This window comes from Canis aureus, chromosome 18 (genome assembly GCF_053574225.1).
Source record: "Canis aureus isolate CA01 chromosome 18, VMU_Caureus_v.1.0, whole genome shotgun sequence".
NCBI classification, from domain to species: domain Eukaryota; kingdom Metazoa; phylum Chordata; class Mammalia; order Carnivora; family Canidae; genus Canis; species Canis aureus.
In genome coordinates, this window is record NC_135628.1 from 44,617,840 (window position 1) to 44,632,833 (window position 14,994).

At 39.1% G+C, this 14,994-nt stretch overlaps 1 protein-coding gene across 8 annotated transcripts in view; it reads right to left on the reverse strand.

Moving 5' to 3' along the window:
- Positions 1-14,994, reverse strand: part of CDK14 (cyclin dependent kinase 14) — a 721,053-nt gene that overhangs the window by 551,872 nt on the left and 154,187 nt on the right. For all 8 annotated transcript variants that reach the window (XM_077857033.1, XM_077857032.1, XM_077857025.1 and 5 more), the window contains one exon: positions 7,760-7,791. Coding sequence is in view for 6 of the 8 variants with exons in the window: in XM_077857025.1 (XP_077713151.1) it covers positions 7,760-7,791 (32 nt within the window). In the remaining 2 variants the exon portion in view is untranslated. The remainder of the gene's footprint in view (positions 1-7,759; positions 7,792-14,994) is intronic.

The window sequence follows — 14,994 nt, forward strand, 5'->3', positions numbered from 1 at the left end:
GGTTCCTCAAAGAGTTAAAAATAGACCTGCCCTACGACCCAGCAATTGCACTGTTGGGGATTTACCCCAATGACTCAGATGCAATGAAACGCCGGGACACCTGCACCCCGATGTTTATAGCAGCAATGTCCGCAATAGCCAAACTGTGGAAGGAGCCTCGGTGTCCAACGAAAGATGAATGGATAAAGAAGATGTGGTCTATGTATACAATGGAATATTACTCAGCCATTAGAAACGACAAATACCCACGATTTGCTTCGATGTGGATGGAACTGGAGAGTATTATGCTCAGTGAAATGAGTCAATCGGAGAAGGACAATCATTATATGGTCTCATTCATTTGGGGAATATAAAAAATAGTGGAAGGGAATAAAGGGGAAAGGAGAAAAAAAGAGTGAGAAATATCAGAGAGGGAGACAGAACATAAAGACTCCTAACTCTGGGAAACGAACTAGGGGTGGTGGAAGGGGAGGAGGGTGGGGGTGAGTGGGTGACGGGCACTGAGGGGGATACTTGACAGGATGAGCACTGGGTGTTATTCTGTATGTTGGTAAATTGAACACCAATAAAAATTATTTTATTAAAAAAAAATTACTATGTACCAGATTGCCAGCATAATCAGAAAATAGTCTATAAATTTCTAGACTTCTTGCATGGGAGGTTCATATCATCGAGGGATGTCAGCCATGACCATGGTCAAAATAAAATAGGAAATAAACTAATGTAAAATCATACTATAAAGAAAGTGAATCTGAATCTGTGCCCAGGTCCAACACTGTGAGATGACAGGATCCCGCCAACATGTACATGTCAGTGGGATTAAATACTGTGTGAGACTTACTAGATCTATGAGTTAGGCTTAGAGCAGATTCAGAGCCTGACATAAAAGCAGACCTCAGCAAACATTTGCATCTTTGAATTAGGAAACATCCATCACGACAAGAAAGACATTTAGGGAAGGGTGGAGTAGAGGAGTGAGAGATGGAACAATGAGACTGATTAAGAGGTTACTGGGATAAAAAAAAAAAAAAAAGCAAAAGCGATAAAGTACTGAACTGAGGTGGTGGCGCTGCAATGATAACAAAGGCATCAGAGTAAGAGACTGTCTGATGAGGGCGGAAAGGTGGGCATGAGATAGATCACGGAAGGCCTTGAACAGCAAATTAAGAGTCTGGACTTGAACCTGCAGCCCAGAGAGACCTTTTAAAGCATTATGCAAGAGAAAAGTATGATTTGCATTTCAGATCTATGACTATGTTGGAATGGAAGGCAAGCTGTAGGCAGAGAAGCCAGTGAGATGACCACAAGCCCAGGCAAGAGAGGCTGAGGTTGAATGTGCGCCTCAGCAGTGGGAAGGGGGATGGCAGGAGGCAATGAGGACAGAGCCAGGGTCAGGATGTAGAGCTTGGAGAAGAGCTTAGGACCGTGTCAGGCTGCTTCTGCCTTAGAAAAATCACTGAGCCAGGAAAGAGAAAAGGCACAGGTTTGGGGGATATTTTGCATGTGCTGAGACTGAAGTGACTAGGAGACACGGAGGCAGAAACATCTAATACTTGACTGTGGAGCTCAGAGCAGAAAGGGGGGTCAGCCACACTCATGTGAGTGTAACGAGGGAGCAGCCAAGAGCAAGGAATGGACGGACTACTCGGGGAGAGCATGAGGAGGAAATGATCACAGTGGGCAGAGGGTTTCCCCAGCCACAGCAGAGATGGAGAACACCCGCCCATGCTCGGAACCTGGGCTGAAACACCTGTATGAGGGAAGAGATGGGAATGGGATAGCAAAGGATACGTGGATAAGGACAGAAAGAATCAATTACACAAGCTTTGGAATGAAAGCAGAGAAAGGAATGAAGAAAAAAGGAGGAACTAGTCAAGGACAGGAGAAAAAACACCTCCTCTGAGACTGAAAAAAGGGAAGTAAGACTGGATCAAAAAAGGCACATGTGCTGGCAAGGTGCTGACATCTCAGACTATCTAGTGTTCTAAGGAGCTGGAGGGTGTTATGGGTTGGATTGTGTCCACCAGAAATTCTTATGTTGAAGTCTTAACACCATTCCCACCTGGCCCGTACCTCCAAACATGTTCTGATTTGGAAATAGGTCAGATAGTGCAGATGTCAGTAAAATTAAGATGAGGTCATGCTGGCGTAGGGTGAGCCCCTAATTCAATAAGACTGGTGTCTTTATATTTTTCCCTTTTTTTAATTTAAATTCAATTAATTACCATATAATGTATTATTGGTTTCAGAGGTAGAGGTCAGTGATTCATCAGTCTTATATAATACCCAGTGCTCATTACATCCCGTGCCCTCCTTAATGGACTGTGTCTTTATAAGAAGGGGAAAGTTGGAAACACAGACATTCATTAAGGGAAGGTGATGTGAAGACACAGGGAGAAGGCCATCTACAAACGAAGGAAAGCAGCCTGGAACATTTCCTTCCCTCACAGCCTTCGGAAGGAACCAACCCAGCCCACTCTTTGATTTCACAGACTTCTGGTCTTCGGAACTATGAGACAATACACTTCTGTTGTTCAAGCCACCCAGCTTGTGGTCCTTTTCTACGACAACTCTAGCAAACTGGTACAGAGGTAAAGTCATCTCCTAAAGGAAGGAGGAGTGGAGAAGGATAGCTAGAAGGTTTGAGGGAAGGGGAAGGGTTTCAGCAGGAAACAGGCCAGCCACACAGCGCAAGACTGTGCACAGCTGCCTCGGGTTCCAGCTAAGGCTGGAGACGATAAATTTATTTACAGAGTGATTTCCTCAAGCAGCTCTTGGCAGCCACTGGGTAAGAGAGGAAGGGGTGCCAGGTCAAAATCGAGGGCAGACAGAGTAGATTTCCAGCAAAGTACAAAGGGATACGGCCACTGAGGATACTTGCAAGGGAGGGATGTACCTCTAGCTGAACAGAAAGGGAAGGGGGGGGGTTGTGGGCTGGAAGAATGGGGTCTTCTCCACTTGGAGAAGGGGTCATCTGGGAACAGGCAGCCAGCAAAGAAGAGAGAGAGGGAGCGCAACCCCAGTGAGGAAACTAACAGGGAAAGGCTGTTACTGGGATTTAATATTTTTGATAAGGAAATCAGGGAAGTCTGAAGCTAGACGGCTGTTATACAATGCATATGTTATTCATAGACTCTGAGGCCTGAAATGATGATGGCAGTGCATGAAAAATAATGACCAGGAGTGTCCCCAAATCATATCTGTACTGATCCCTAGAATCTGGTTCTCAGAAAAATCACTGATGTATTTTTATATCTTTATACAAAATGACAAAGAGGGGTGTGGACTGGAAGCAGAGACCAATGCATACTACCTCCATCTAGCTCACAAAATTATTATATTAAACAGAGAGGAAGCAAGTTGACCTACAGTTCAGATATAAAAATGTTAGGACACCTCAGATGCTTTGTACACATGTCCCTAGGACACAAAAAATAAAATAGCTGGAAAATGCCAAAATATGTGTTGGCAACCCCTTCTACTTTGCAAACACAGAACAACTGACCAGAGAACAGAATAATTAGAAAACCTGTAAATGATCATTCATTTTTTCCCAAACAAATAAGTGCTTAATTATCTGGGTTGCATATGATAAACAAACAAAACTCTTTGCATTTCAAAGGTTTATTTCAATCACTAGAATTTTTGTATGTCTCACTAAAGAGCCAAGCATAGTCAATCAACACTTTGTTCTAGCAATTCATCTGAGCTAAAATAACAAAGGCATGAAACAGAACAAAAACTACACAATTTAATCTTTTTTAATTTACACACAAGAACAATTCATAAATTGTTGTGGCTTTAGACATTTCCAACTCTTTCTATACACATATGTTTATACTTACTCGGAATTTTTTACTCCCAAAGTTCAAAAAGTTTTATGCGTAGTACTTTTACATTGGAGGAGATTAACTGTATTTTCCGACCTTTTTTATTTTAGGTCTCATTTTAAAACAAATCACTAAATAAAAAGATAAGATTCAAAAACTTCCCTGAAGTCAGAGTACAGAATTGTTCATTGGCATGGGGAAAACAGGACCACCAGGGGACATGGCCTATGACATCTACTAAGGACAAAAAGGGGAGAAAGAATTTGGAAAGTTCTGCAACTTCATATAATATAAAGATATCCTTATAAATGGTTAGTCCATCCACATCAAATATATAGGTTAAACCTACAGAACATAAAACACTTCCTATTTTAATCAGAGCCCAGATACACAACGAATGAAGTACAAAATGATCGTCCTCTCCCCAAATATGATGGGTTTCAACAAAATTTCCTATTCCAACAAAATTGCCTGTTGTAAACATCCCTCCATACTTAAACTTCCAAAGTGCCTCATTCTCTCTCTACAACAAGCATTAGCATATCATTCCTGAATATAATTCCAGGCTGCTTATGAAAATTCGCAGTCACAGTATTTCAGCCTATTTAAGAATGAACAAATAAATGTCTTTCAAATAGGTCCACATCTATTTTTCTCCTCTGTTCAAGGTCAAACATTTACACACATCCTAGAGAAATCCTCTGTAGCAATCAGGGAGTAGCACACTAAACTCTAGCTCCAGGCACTCTAGAGGAGGCCACTCCTGGAGATTAAGAAGCCCTCTGCCCCATAAATACAGAGTAAGAAGAGAGTGGCCACACCTCGATGCATATCTAAGAAGCTGACCCAGCCTCGAGGTTTCAAGAGTCAAACCTTAACTGAATTACAACAGATGGGAGTCTCCCAATTGCAAGAGGAAAAACAGAAGACCAAAAAACGAGTTCAAGAAAACTTCTAACACTGTAGTCTGAAGATGGTCATAAAACTTGGTAACTTCCTGTTTATTTAATCACAGACCCGATGCTCTTTTCTGAATTTTTTTTAATATTTTATTTATTTTTTCATGAGAGAGAGAGGGAGAGAGGTAGAGACATAAGCAGAAGCAGAAGCAGGCTCCCTGCAGGGAGCCTGATGCAGGACTCGATCCCATGACCCCAGGATCACAATGTGAGCCAAAGTGAGACATTCAACCACTGAGCCACCCAGATGCCCATCTTTTCTGATCTTTGTAAAACTGTAAGTTCGCGTTGATCACTATGTAGGATTTTATTTTACATTTAAAGACAGAAAACTTGAAGATGATCCTACCTATTCTTACAAATGAGAAAACTGAATGGCTAGAAACTGGTGAAGGAGAATCCACTTTGTCTAACATTCGGTCAACATTCTCTCTCCTTATTAGCAACAGATATATACTCATATTCAACAGGTATTTATTGAATGTTAAGATGTGCAAGACATCTGAGGGAATACAAAGCTGAATACAGTCATCCTCTGAAGGAATCTAAAAAGTGGTGAGTTTCAGGTAATATTTGCACCGTTTTAATAGGTAAATCATAACACAAAGCCTCAAGTGGAATTTTAGAGGAGTATCTGAAAGTTACCCTCTTTATAGCTCTAATTATTTCAAACTGAATCTTTCCTTCCTCTTTGTAGCCCTTCCAAATACAGAAAGTGATGTCATGGTGAGAACATCGGTAAAGAGAGGATGATGACAACGACAAAGACAAGGACAATGAAAATACCTTCTATGGGACACTTCTAATGTACCCATCACTATTCCGTAACCTTTACATACTTAGCTTATTTATTCTGCCCAACAATCTTAGGAAGGAGATAAGTATTTCTAATTTACAAAAAGGTTTTGGAAAAAGTAAATCAATTGTCCCTGAAAGGGTAGTTGAGTTCAAGTTTACACTCAGGCAAGTCTTTACTACTACTGTCTCCTAGGTGCCTGACCCTGGCACTTTCCATAATTAACTGGAAGTTCCCTGGCCCCTCTGGACCTAAATTTCTCTATCTATGAAATGGTGAAACTGATCACGTGATTTCCAACATCTCTTCCAGGTATGCCACTCTGCAATTTACTAATTTGAGGTTTTTAACCAATCTCTTGTGGGGCAGAGGAAAGAAAAAACTTTGTAAAAGCTAAGGAGAATTTTGCCCCAAATTACAAAATCCAGACCTTTGTGCAGAGGTTTCCGGGTAAAGGGTGGGTTGTCACAGGCTTGATATATCCTTAACTTTCATGTAGGTTCCAGTCTCAGATTTTTTTGAAAGCTAACCATAGCCATATGACAAAATAACATACAATTATTAACGATGGCACTTAAACTAAACAGGAGGTTTTTCAAATCCCTAATAATGATTAAGAGTCCTCTGTAAAAACATGGGAACATACCACATTATTGGTTACAAGCAAAAAAGCAGGATGTAATGTATGGCTTATGTTTTTTGTTTCTAAACAAGGAGAATGAAGCAAGAGCATTCAACAGTGGTCGTAGCTAGATAATAGGATTGGGAGATCTTTCCTTCTCCTTTTCCTTCTTTTTCTTTTTTATGTAAGCTTAAATTACCTCCATAATTAGAGAGGAGACTTTTCTTTACAAAGAGAGAAAAGGTGTCCAATATTCTCACACTGATTTCTTCTGAAAAGAAAATACTCTCCTAAAAACATCTCAGTAACACTGCAGAAATTCCAGAAATACAGGTTTAAAGGAGAACATCATTATTACCTACTGTAAATGAGGAAGAAAATAGTCCTCTATTGCTTCAGGTCTAGAATAACTAAGTTTTACAGGATGTTTCAGGACTACTGGTAGGGGAAGTTGCTTTGTAGTCCAGGGACATGTAGCTCCATAGAGCTGGGCCCCAGGAAAAAAAAGAACAGGTGCAATAGACAAAGCAGCAGACCATGAGAGCCAAATGCCACTGGCCCCATCCAAAAATCCTGATCTGGAGCAGGCTCTCCCTGAGTGGTCCTACCCTGCCCCACCACCAACCACATGGTCAAAGGGACTTTCCATGAACACAAATGTCCGCACTTCTCTGCAGTACTACAGCAGAGGAACGACAGGTAGCATATTTCATGGAATCTTCAACTGTTAAACAACCACAACCAAACTAATCTATGCTTCATTAGGCTGCAGGATAAGCCCATTATGTATACACTTCTGTGTTTTCTTATATACTCCAAATATGTGTGTATGTGTGTATATATATATACACACATACACATGCAAGTGGCCCAGTTTATAACACAGAGCAATTACTGTTGCTCTGGATGGTGACAATGAAACCCTTCACCCTATAGCACTCTTGAGAATATTTTGTAAACACATTGTTTCTCTGGTGATTCCCACTGATATTACAAAAAACTCAGGAAAGAATACAATTTAAAAATCACATTCAGAATGCTATTAACCACCTACAAACCCTCAGCCTCATCGGAACAGACTTTTCTGCTACTTTGTAGCAAGTAGATAAAGAGAGATCTGATATACAAAGAACAGGAACTGTCAGCTTCTCCTTTGGGAGTCTGAGAGACAATACGTGGCGTCAACATCACATCACACCCTGATTCAGAGGAGGGCTGCAGGGAGACATGACGCCCAACTCACCAACAACTCCAGACTTGCCCTAAGCACCCTCCGCACACTGGACTTCACCAGGACACTACCACCATTAAGAAGACAGCAAAACAAAGGCCTGTGGGTATCTTTTGTTAATTTAAAAAGACATATTTCTGTTGATTGTTACCAAAATTCATTCGAATGATTACTTAAAACTGAAAATAATATAATGTAAGTAAAGAGACGTCCTCTCTTTTTTTAAGGCATTTTTTTTCTCTAAGTGTGAAGTTGGCACCTATTAACTGTACCTGGCAGTAATTAAATACATCTAACATTAGATAAAGAAATTTAACCTACCTCATCAAAGGTGGTGTCATCTTTCTTCAAAGCTATAAAATAAAAAGGGAAAGGAAACAGTTATTGTGAAACATCTCAAAGAAACTAAACATCTAAGTCCCAGAAAACAGAAAGAAAACAAAGCAGTATGGTGTTTTCATTTCAGAAAGTAAAACTGTACCCCAACCTGAATAACAATGTTATGATACAAAAAGGAAAGCTGCAAATGAGACAGAGAATTGCACAGCATGCATCTTTGTGAAACACTTTCATAAATATGTAAATGGACAAGCCTCCCAAGTATGGAAAAGAAGTATGCATATCTTTCGCCTATCTCTTCTTTAGTAGGAAAAATGTTTTAATGAAAATATGAAGAATCAAAAAGTAATCTTAAAGAAATTTCCCCTTCAACTTCTGGGTTTTGAACATATATCATTATGCATGGTGTGTGGTCCTCCCAAACCAATTGTCAGGATGACACCCACTCTGCACAGTGCCCCGAATGAGATTTTCATGCCGAGAAGTTTAAATATGGTGATGAAAGACTAAGCATGTAAAATAAGCACTGCAGAAACATAATTCAAAAATTTTAACATGATCAATTTTATAACAAAGTATTACCAATGGAAACAATACATTCAGAATATTTTATAGGGGTTAGCAAATATTTAAATATGCATGGCTTCAGAATTGGAATTTTATTACTCTAAAAAGAAAGAGGAGTATTTCATGTGTTGCTGGCAAACACCAAGTTCCTTAAAACCTACAATTACTTAGAATGTTTCATATTAAGGAGAATGCATAAAGGAGCTAATTTTGCTGAAACCACTAGTTGGAGAAATGTTTCCAGTTTATAGAATTGTGCATAGGTGTTTACTGGTCTATACTAGACAGTTCTAGTAGGGATAGGAGAACTTGTATAGCTCTTACTTGGAAAGCTATGTTCTGAACAAAAGCCATGGAAAGCAAATTAGGTTGGCAATTAAGCTCTGAGAGAAGTCATGTTCTTTTTTTTTTTTTTTAATTAAGATTTTATTTATTTATTCACAAGAGACACAGAGAGAGAGAGGGGCAGAGACACAGGCAGAGGGAGAAGCAGACTCCATGCAGGGAACCGGACATGGGACTTGATCCTGGGACTCCAGGATCATGCCCTGGGCCAAAGGCAGGCTCTAAACTGCTGAGCCACCCAGGGATCCCCGAGAGAAGTCATGTTCTTAAACTGGAGCTATCTTATCAGAGCTTATACTATATAGTCTAGCATCTTAAAAAGGATATTTTCTGTTTCATACTATAGATGTGGTTTGGGGAAGTTGAGGGAGACGAAGGTAGATGAAATGTTTCTGAAAGTTTAAATCTTAGTTTTCCTCTCTTTTTTGCTTAAGAAACTGATCTGTAATAAATTTCTCTACTTGTTCTATAAGAGGACAGCTTCTTCTGAATGAAAAATTAAAAGACAGCCCTTTCAAGTCTCAAATGACTTATTTTGCATTCAATTACTGACACACATTTTATTACATATTTGCTTTAACTTATATTAAGTCTAAAATAAGCTATTTCAATAGAAAGTTATTAAGAGCCTAGATGATACTTAATAGTTATATTTCAACTCAGAATGTAAAACTTCTAATCTAGAAAGCTTTCTTTAAATACCAGTCAATCGTGTTACTAAACTACAATCCTCCAATCCTCACTTCCCTCAAATCTAAGGCATGTCCTCTAATCAACATACTTGAGTAGTGATTCCTAGATAAAATATTAGTTAACTACGTAAATACAGGCAAGCACCTTCAGTTCTTTTTGGAAAAAGAATTAGCTCATTGATTTCAAATACAAAGTAAATCACTGTACAGCCTCATACCTAGATCATTTAACAAGGACTAATGAAAAATTATGTGGCTGTCACGCAAGATGTGAAGTTAAAGCAGCAAGGCCTATAATTCACAGCACAAACTTTCTATATTTACCTTGGATATGATCAAAGTTCTCAAATTTAGTCGTGGATTTTCGTAAGCAAAGCATCCAATAAGAATTACAGTTGATACTATCCTTTGGGTAATTGCAAACACGAATGAAGACCCTCAAGCTAAGAGATGAGTAAAGCAAAAATGTAAAATGTCTTTGACATCTGGAAAGGACTGTTTCCTTCTTGCCACCTATGTCCTGCCAATTCCCTCACCATTCTAGATAACGGGGTGGGGTCTGAGGGCAGAAAGAGAAGGAAGAAATAGAAGAGGGAATTGCAGGTGATTTTCTAAAATATAAGGAGCAGGAAGCTAGATTCTCTCCCCTGCATTCTATTCTCAAGCCCAAGATACCAGGGGAGAACATTTTAAGACACAAAATATCTATGGCTTCACATAGATTGACACCTGATACATTTTCTTACAAATATTGAATCCTTGCCCTGAACAGCAGTCAACAGTAACAACAAAGGCCAATTAATGATGTCTTTGCCAAATATTCATCAGGTCATTGATGAATGAACTCTGACCTAAACAAGCACACAACATCTCATTATTGATTACTCTCCCTGATTGTCATTAATCATTTATGTAAATGTAAACTCACAATTGTCTTCAAAGATATCTTGGAATAGCAAGCATATTACATTTTTATGGGTTAACAAAGCGGTATATATTAAATCATTTAAGATAATCATATATTCGGGCAGCCTGGGTGGCTCAGCGATTTAGCGCCGCCTTCAGCCCAGGACGTGATCCTGGAGACCCGGGATCGAGTCCCACATCGGGGCTCCCTGCATGGAGCCTGCTTCTCCCTCTGCCTATGTCTCTGCCTCTCTCTCTCTCTCTCTCTCTCTCTCTCTCCCTCTCTCTCTCTGTGTGTCTCATGAATAAATAAAATCTTAAAAAAAAAAAAAAGATCATCAGATATTCTATTCAGTCCTCTGCTCACACAGTGCTTCCCCTAGAAAGCTTTTCATGATCTCACCAAGACTAAAGTGGTGCCCCTCCTATGCTCTCCAACAGCAAATTATGCTAATCTTCCTGGTAAAATTTGTCACTCTATATTGTCAATGCTCATTCATTGGCCTGTCTTCTCTTAAAGTCCTTGAGGACTGGTAACAATGGCCACTGGATGTCAGCACAATATCTAGCACCCAGGAGGTACTCAATAATTATTTGTTGAGTCAATGAGTTCTACCTCAATGGCAAAACGATAGCCTCCAACATTCTGAGACACACTAAAGTTTTGGCATATCAACACCATACACTATTTTCTCTTATGAGAGGGTCACAGACATAAATTCCATTTTGTAGTTTTCAAATTAAATTCTTTTTAAACTACATTGGAAGAGAACATGGTACTATACTTAAATTCTCTGGCTGAACTTTTACCCTAAAGAATGGACTTATCAAAAGACAGTGGACCCTACATTACACACTTTCAGCACAAGGTAACAAACCCCAAAATTCAGTGTAACCATAGCCTCTTTCTTTCATTCAGTTCTCCCACAAACTACATCTTTTAAAGAAATGGTATACATGGGGTCCATCTCAAATATCACGGAGTATAGACTTCCTTTCTCTGAGTTAACCTAAAGAAGCATGAAGAAGGGCATTCATATGAATATGAAGAAATGCCAGTTTGACATTAATCTTATACCAGATATTACAGAAAGCCTTCCTCCTGCTAGGCTGTCATTCAAAAAATTAAAAGAAAGAAGGAAAGGAAAAAGATTTTAATAAAAACTTTTTAACAACTGAGTTCCCATTTGTCATTATTTATGCTAACCAAAATTTAAAAGAAAAAAAAAAGTGAGACAACTACAGTAGTTCCTAAATAAGTAACACACTGATACTATTTAGCAGAAAACGATAAACACTCACCACTGAAATCAGTGGATGACTTTGAAATCCAATTACACCCATCTTATAAAAGAACTGTAAATATTATAGTCACTTTCTGGCAGAAGTCGTAAATTAGAGTGCTATGGCTTGAAAGCGAACGTGTTTTATTAGACCTTATATAATACAGTAATCTCAAATCAGCTGAATCTGGGATGGGTAGTGATAAAGTTGGTGTGTTTATTCATGTGTGAATAAATTAAACATTAGCATTGCCACTTTTATACAGTCAAAATTATTATTAATAACCATTGAATAGCACATACTTTCAAAAGTTATCCTCATTTTCTATAGATGAATGATTAATTTCTCATAGCCAAACAATAATATTTATTTTACCATATAACAAGCTACACTTTTGAATCATACCAGAAAAGCAAAATTCATTCAGTATGTTTATTTCAAAACCATCATAGGTTGGTTAAAGGGAATGAATATATTGAGATGTTGGATTATGCAACAAGAATAAACCATTCAGGGATGCCTGGGTGGCTCAGCGGTTGGGCGCCTGCCTTCAGCCCAGGGCGTGATCCCAGAGACCAGGGATTGAGTACCACGTCTCTGGGCTCCCTGCATGGAGTCTGCTTCTCCCTCTGCCTGTGTCTTTGCTTCTCTCTCTCTGTGGGTCTCTCATGAATAAATAAATAAAATCTTTTTTAAAAATTTTTTTAAAGAACAAACCATTCACTCTTTGATCTCCTCGTTAAGTATCAATGAAGAAAGGAGGATGATGGAGGAATAATCAGAAATGGGAAGGGAGAACCCCCAGTATTACACTAGATACTTTATGTATGTATCCTACCTGATTTATTCTTCACAACAACCTTAAGAAAATTGATACATGTGGACTCTGGGGTTTGTGGATACTCCACTAGTTGCCCAAAGCACATAGCAAGCTCAGAAAACAGGGTTCAAATCCAGACCAGACTAACTCCAAAACCCATCCAGTTTTTATACTGTAAAGTCAGTAGCCACTTCCCTTCTCTTTCTTCCCACCTAGAAGATCAATTATGTCAATATGATGTGATCACCAATAATGATAATAACACATTATGAACATCTACTGAGTCTGCCCTACATACCATACAGGACATGATATGCATTATTCCACCAAGTGCCAATAACAAAACTGAGTTGTACGTGAAAAACTGAAGCTCAAAAGTTGAGGGACCTGTCCAAGGTCACATAGCTACAAGTGGCAAGATGGGAAATCCCCAGTGGTCTGACACACACAGCCCACACCCTTAATCTATTCACTATATAATTCCGTATTAAAAACTCACTTCAGGGGATCCCTGGGTTGCTCAGGGGTTGACCACCTGCTGATCCTGGAGTCCCGGGATCGAGTCCCACATCAGGCTCCCTGCATGGAGCCTGCTTCTCCCTCTGCCTGTGTGTGTCTCTCTCTCTCTCCCTCTCTCTCTGTCTCTCATGAATAAATAAATAAATAAATGAATAAATAAATAAATAAATAAATAAATAAAAAATTTTTAAAAATAAAAATAAAAACTCAATTCAGCAGCCTCGAGTACCTTAACATCTTTACATCATCGAACTGATTTTATTGCTTTTTAATTTTGCAAATAAATCATTAAGAAAACACATAGAAAACAAAGATTCATTTTTCTGTAATCCCACTTGCTATATGCCTTGGGTTTGCTATACAAGCATAACCACATACAATCTCTTCATCTCCTTTTACAGTATTCCAGAATGAGAGTCACTATTCAGAATCATGACCCTCTATCAATACAAGAAATAATCGGTTATGTCCACTGCACTCTACTGTTTCTGAGAAGGAGGAAGTAAAATCTACTAGATATTTTAACAAGTGTTGGAATCAAAAGGAGTTTCACATCACTAAGTCTCGGTAAGCTAGGAAATCCAATTAACTGTAATACCCCATTTGGCGGCATTGTAGTTAATCCAAATTTTACTGATTGTCGATCAAAATCTTGAATTTGCTTAAACATAAGGAATTTTTAAATTAATGTCTTTGGTTTCTTACTGAGATTCAAGTGCAATGAATTATTTAACACAAAACTGGAAGGGCTCCAACAGAGTCATTAGCATTAGTAAATATACAGTTAATGTGTTTTAGAACAAGACTTAATGGACTCCAGAACCTGCTACCTCTGTGATGGTTTGGGTCCCCACCGAACAACCTCCTTAAAAATGTACACCAACTCAACACACCTTGCTCTCACTCACATTCTCCTTGGCTTCAAACTTCATTTGCATCACTAAGTAAAAGTGAAACTGCAAATATCCAATACATGTAATAAGTAAAACCAGGATTAAATACTGGTTTCACACCATAACTTTATAGTCATTTGGGGAAAGATTTTGTATACCAATAGGAAATTTTAAGTAAAAGACAACAAAGAAAACGAGGCTAAATTTTTAATCTATATTTTCTCTTACTTGAACAAAGTTTGCATATTTTAGAGTGCACTTATATAATGATTTTTTAAAGGAAGGGATGGAAGGATGACTACAATACTCAAATGCACCCCAAGGGTTTATTTTAAGGAATTAAGTACCTTATGCTTAATTTCCATTAACACCTTCATTAACATGGATGACATGTTAAACAAGTGAAACAAAGGCTAGAAGGTTTCTTAGGGAATCTGAGGGGTTATTTTTAGTGCTTGTATGATTTTCCTCCTGAAAACAGTTACCTATATAAATGTAAGTTATAACGTTAGAAAAGAGCAGCTACCGTCTTCAGGTTGAAAGGGGTTTTCTATGGCCAACCCTAAAAGGCTAACAAACCCATTCCGCATAATAGAGTTGTCACCCTGTGATGGTCTGTGACATGGATTTATTCTTAAATATCCTAAACATTTCTCAGTCGGTTTTTATTTGTAGATCGGTTGGTTGGTTGAAAGACAATAGCTCCGGAGACGTAGCAAATGTAAGAAGTTCGGGAGACTTTTTCCTAAATGTTCCGAGAAGTTCACAGCGCGCATTTTATTTGCTGCAATGGAAAGACCCGGAGAGCTCGGGACGGAACTGCCAAATCTCGCTTTCGAGGACCCGAAGTACCGAACAAAAGGTCCCAAGGTAGCTGTCCCACTTCCCTTTAGCTTGGATGGGTTAAACAATACCAAGGCACGGCTCAACGTTTCACCAGTTTCCAAAGCTGAATTATTGACTAAACACCTCAGAGCAAAGCCTGCGCGCAAGAAAAAAAAAAAAAAAAAAAAAAAAATTAAAAAAAAAAAATAGCAAGTGACCTAGGCGGGCGCGCAGCCGGGAGCGCAGCGGGGCCCGGGGCGTCCCGTCGCCTGCCCGCCGCGGGCGCGAAAGCCCGAGCGCTAGGGGCGAGGAGAGGGGACCCAATCGGAGGCTTACGGTCCCCCCCAAACGGGCCCCCGGACCCGG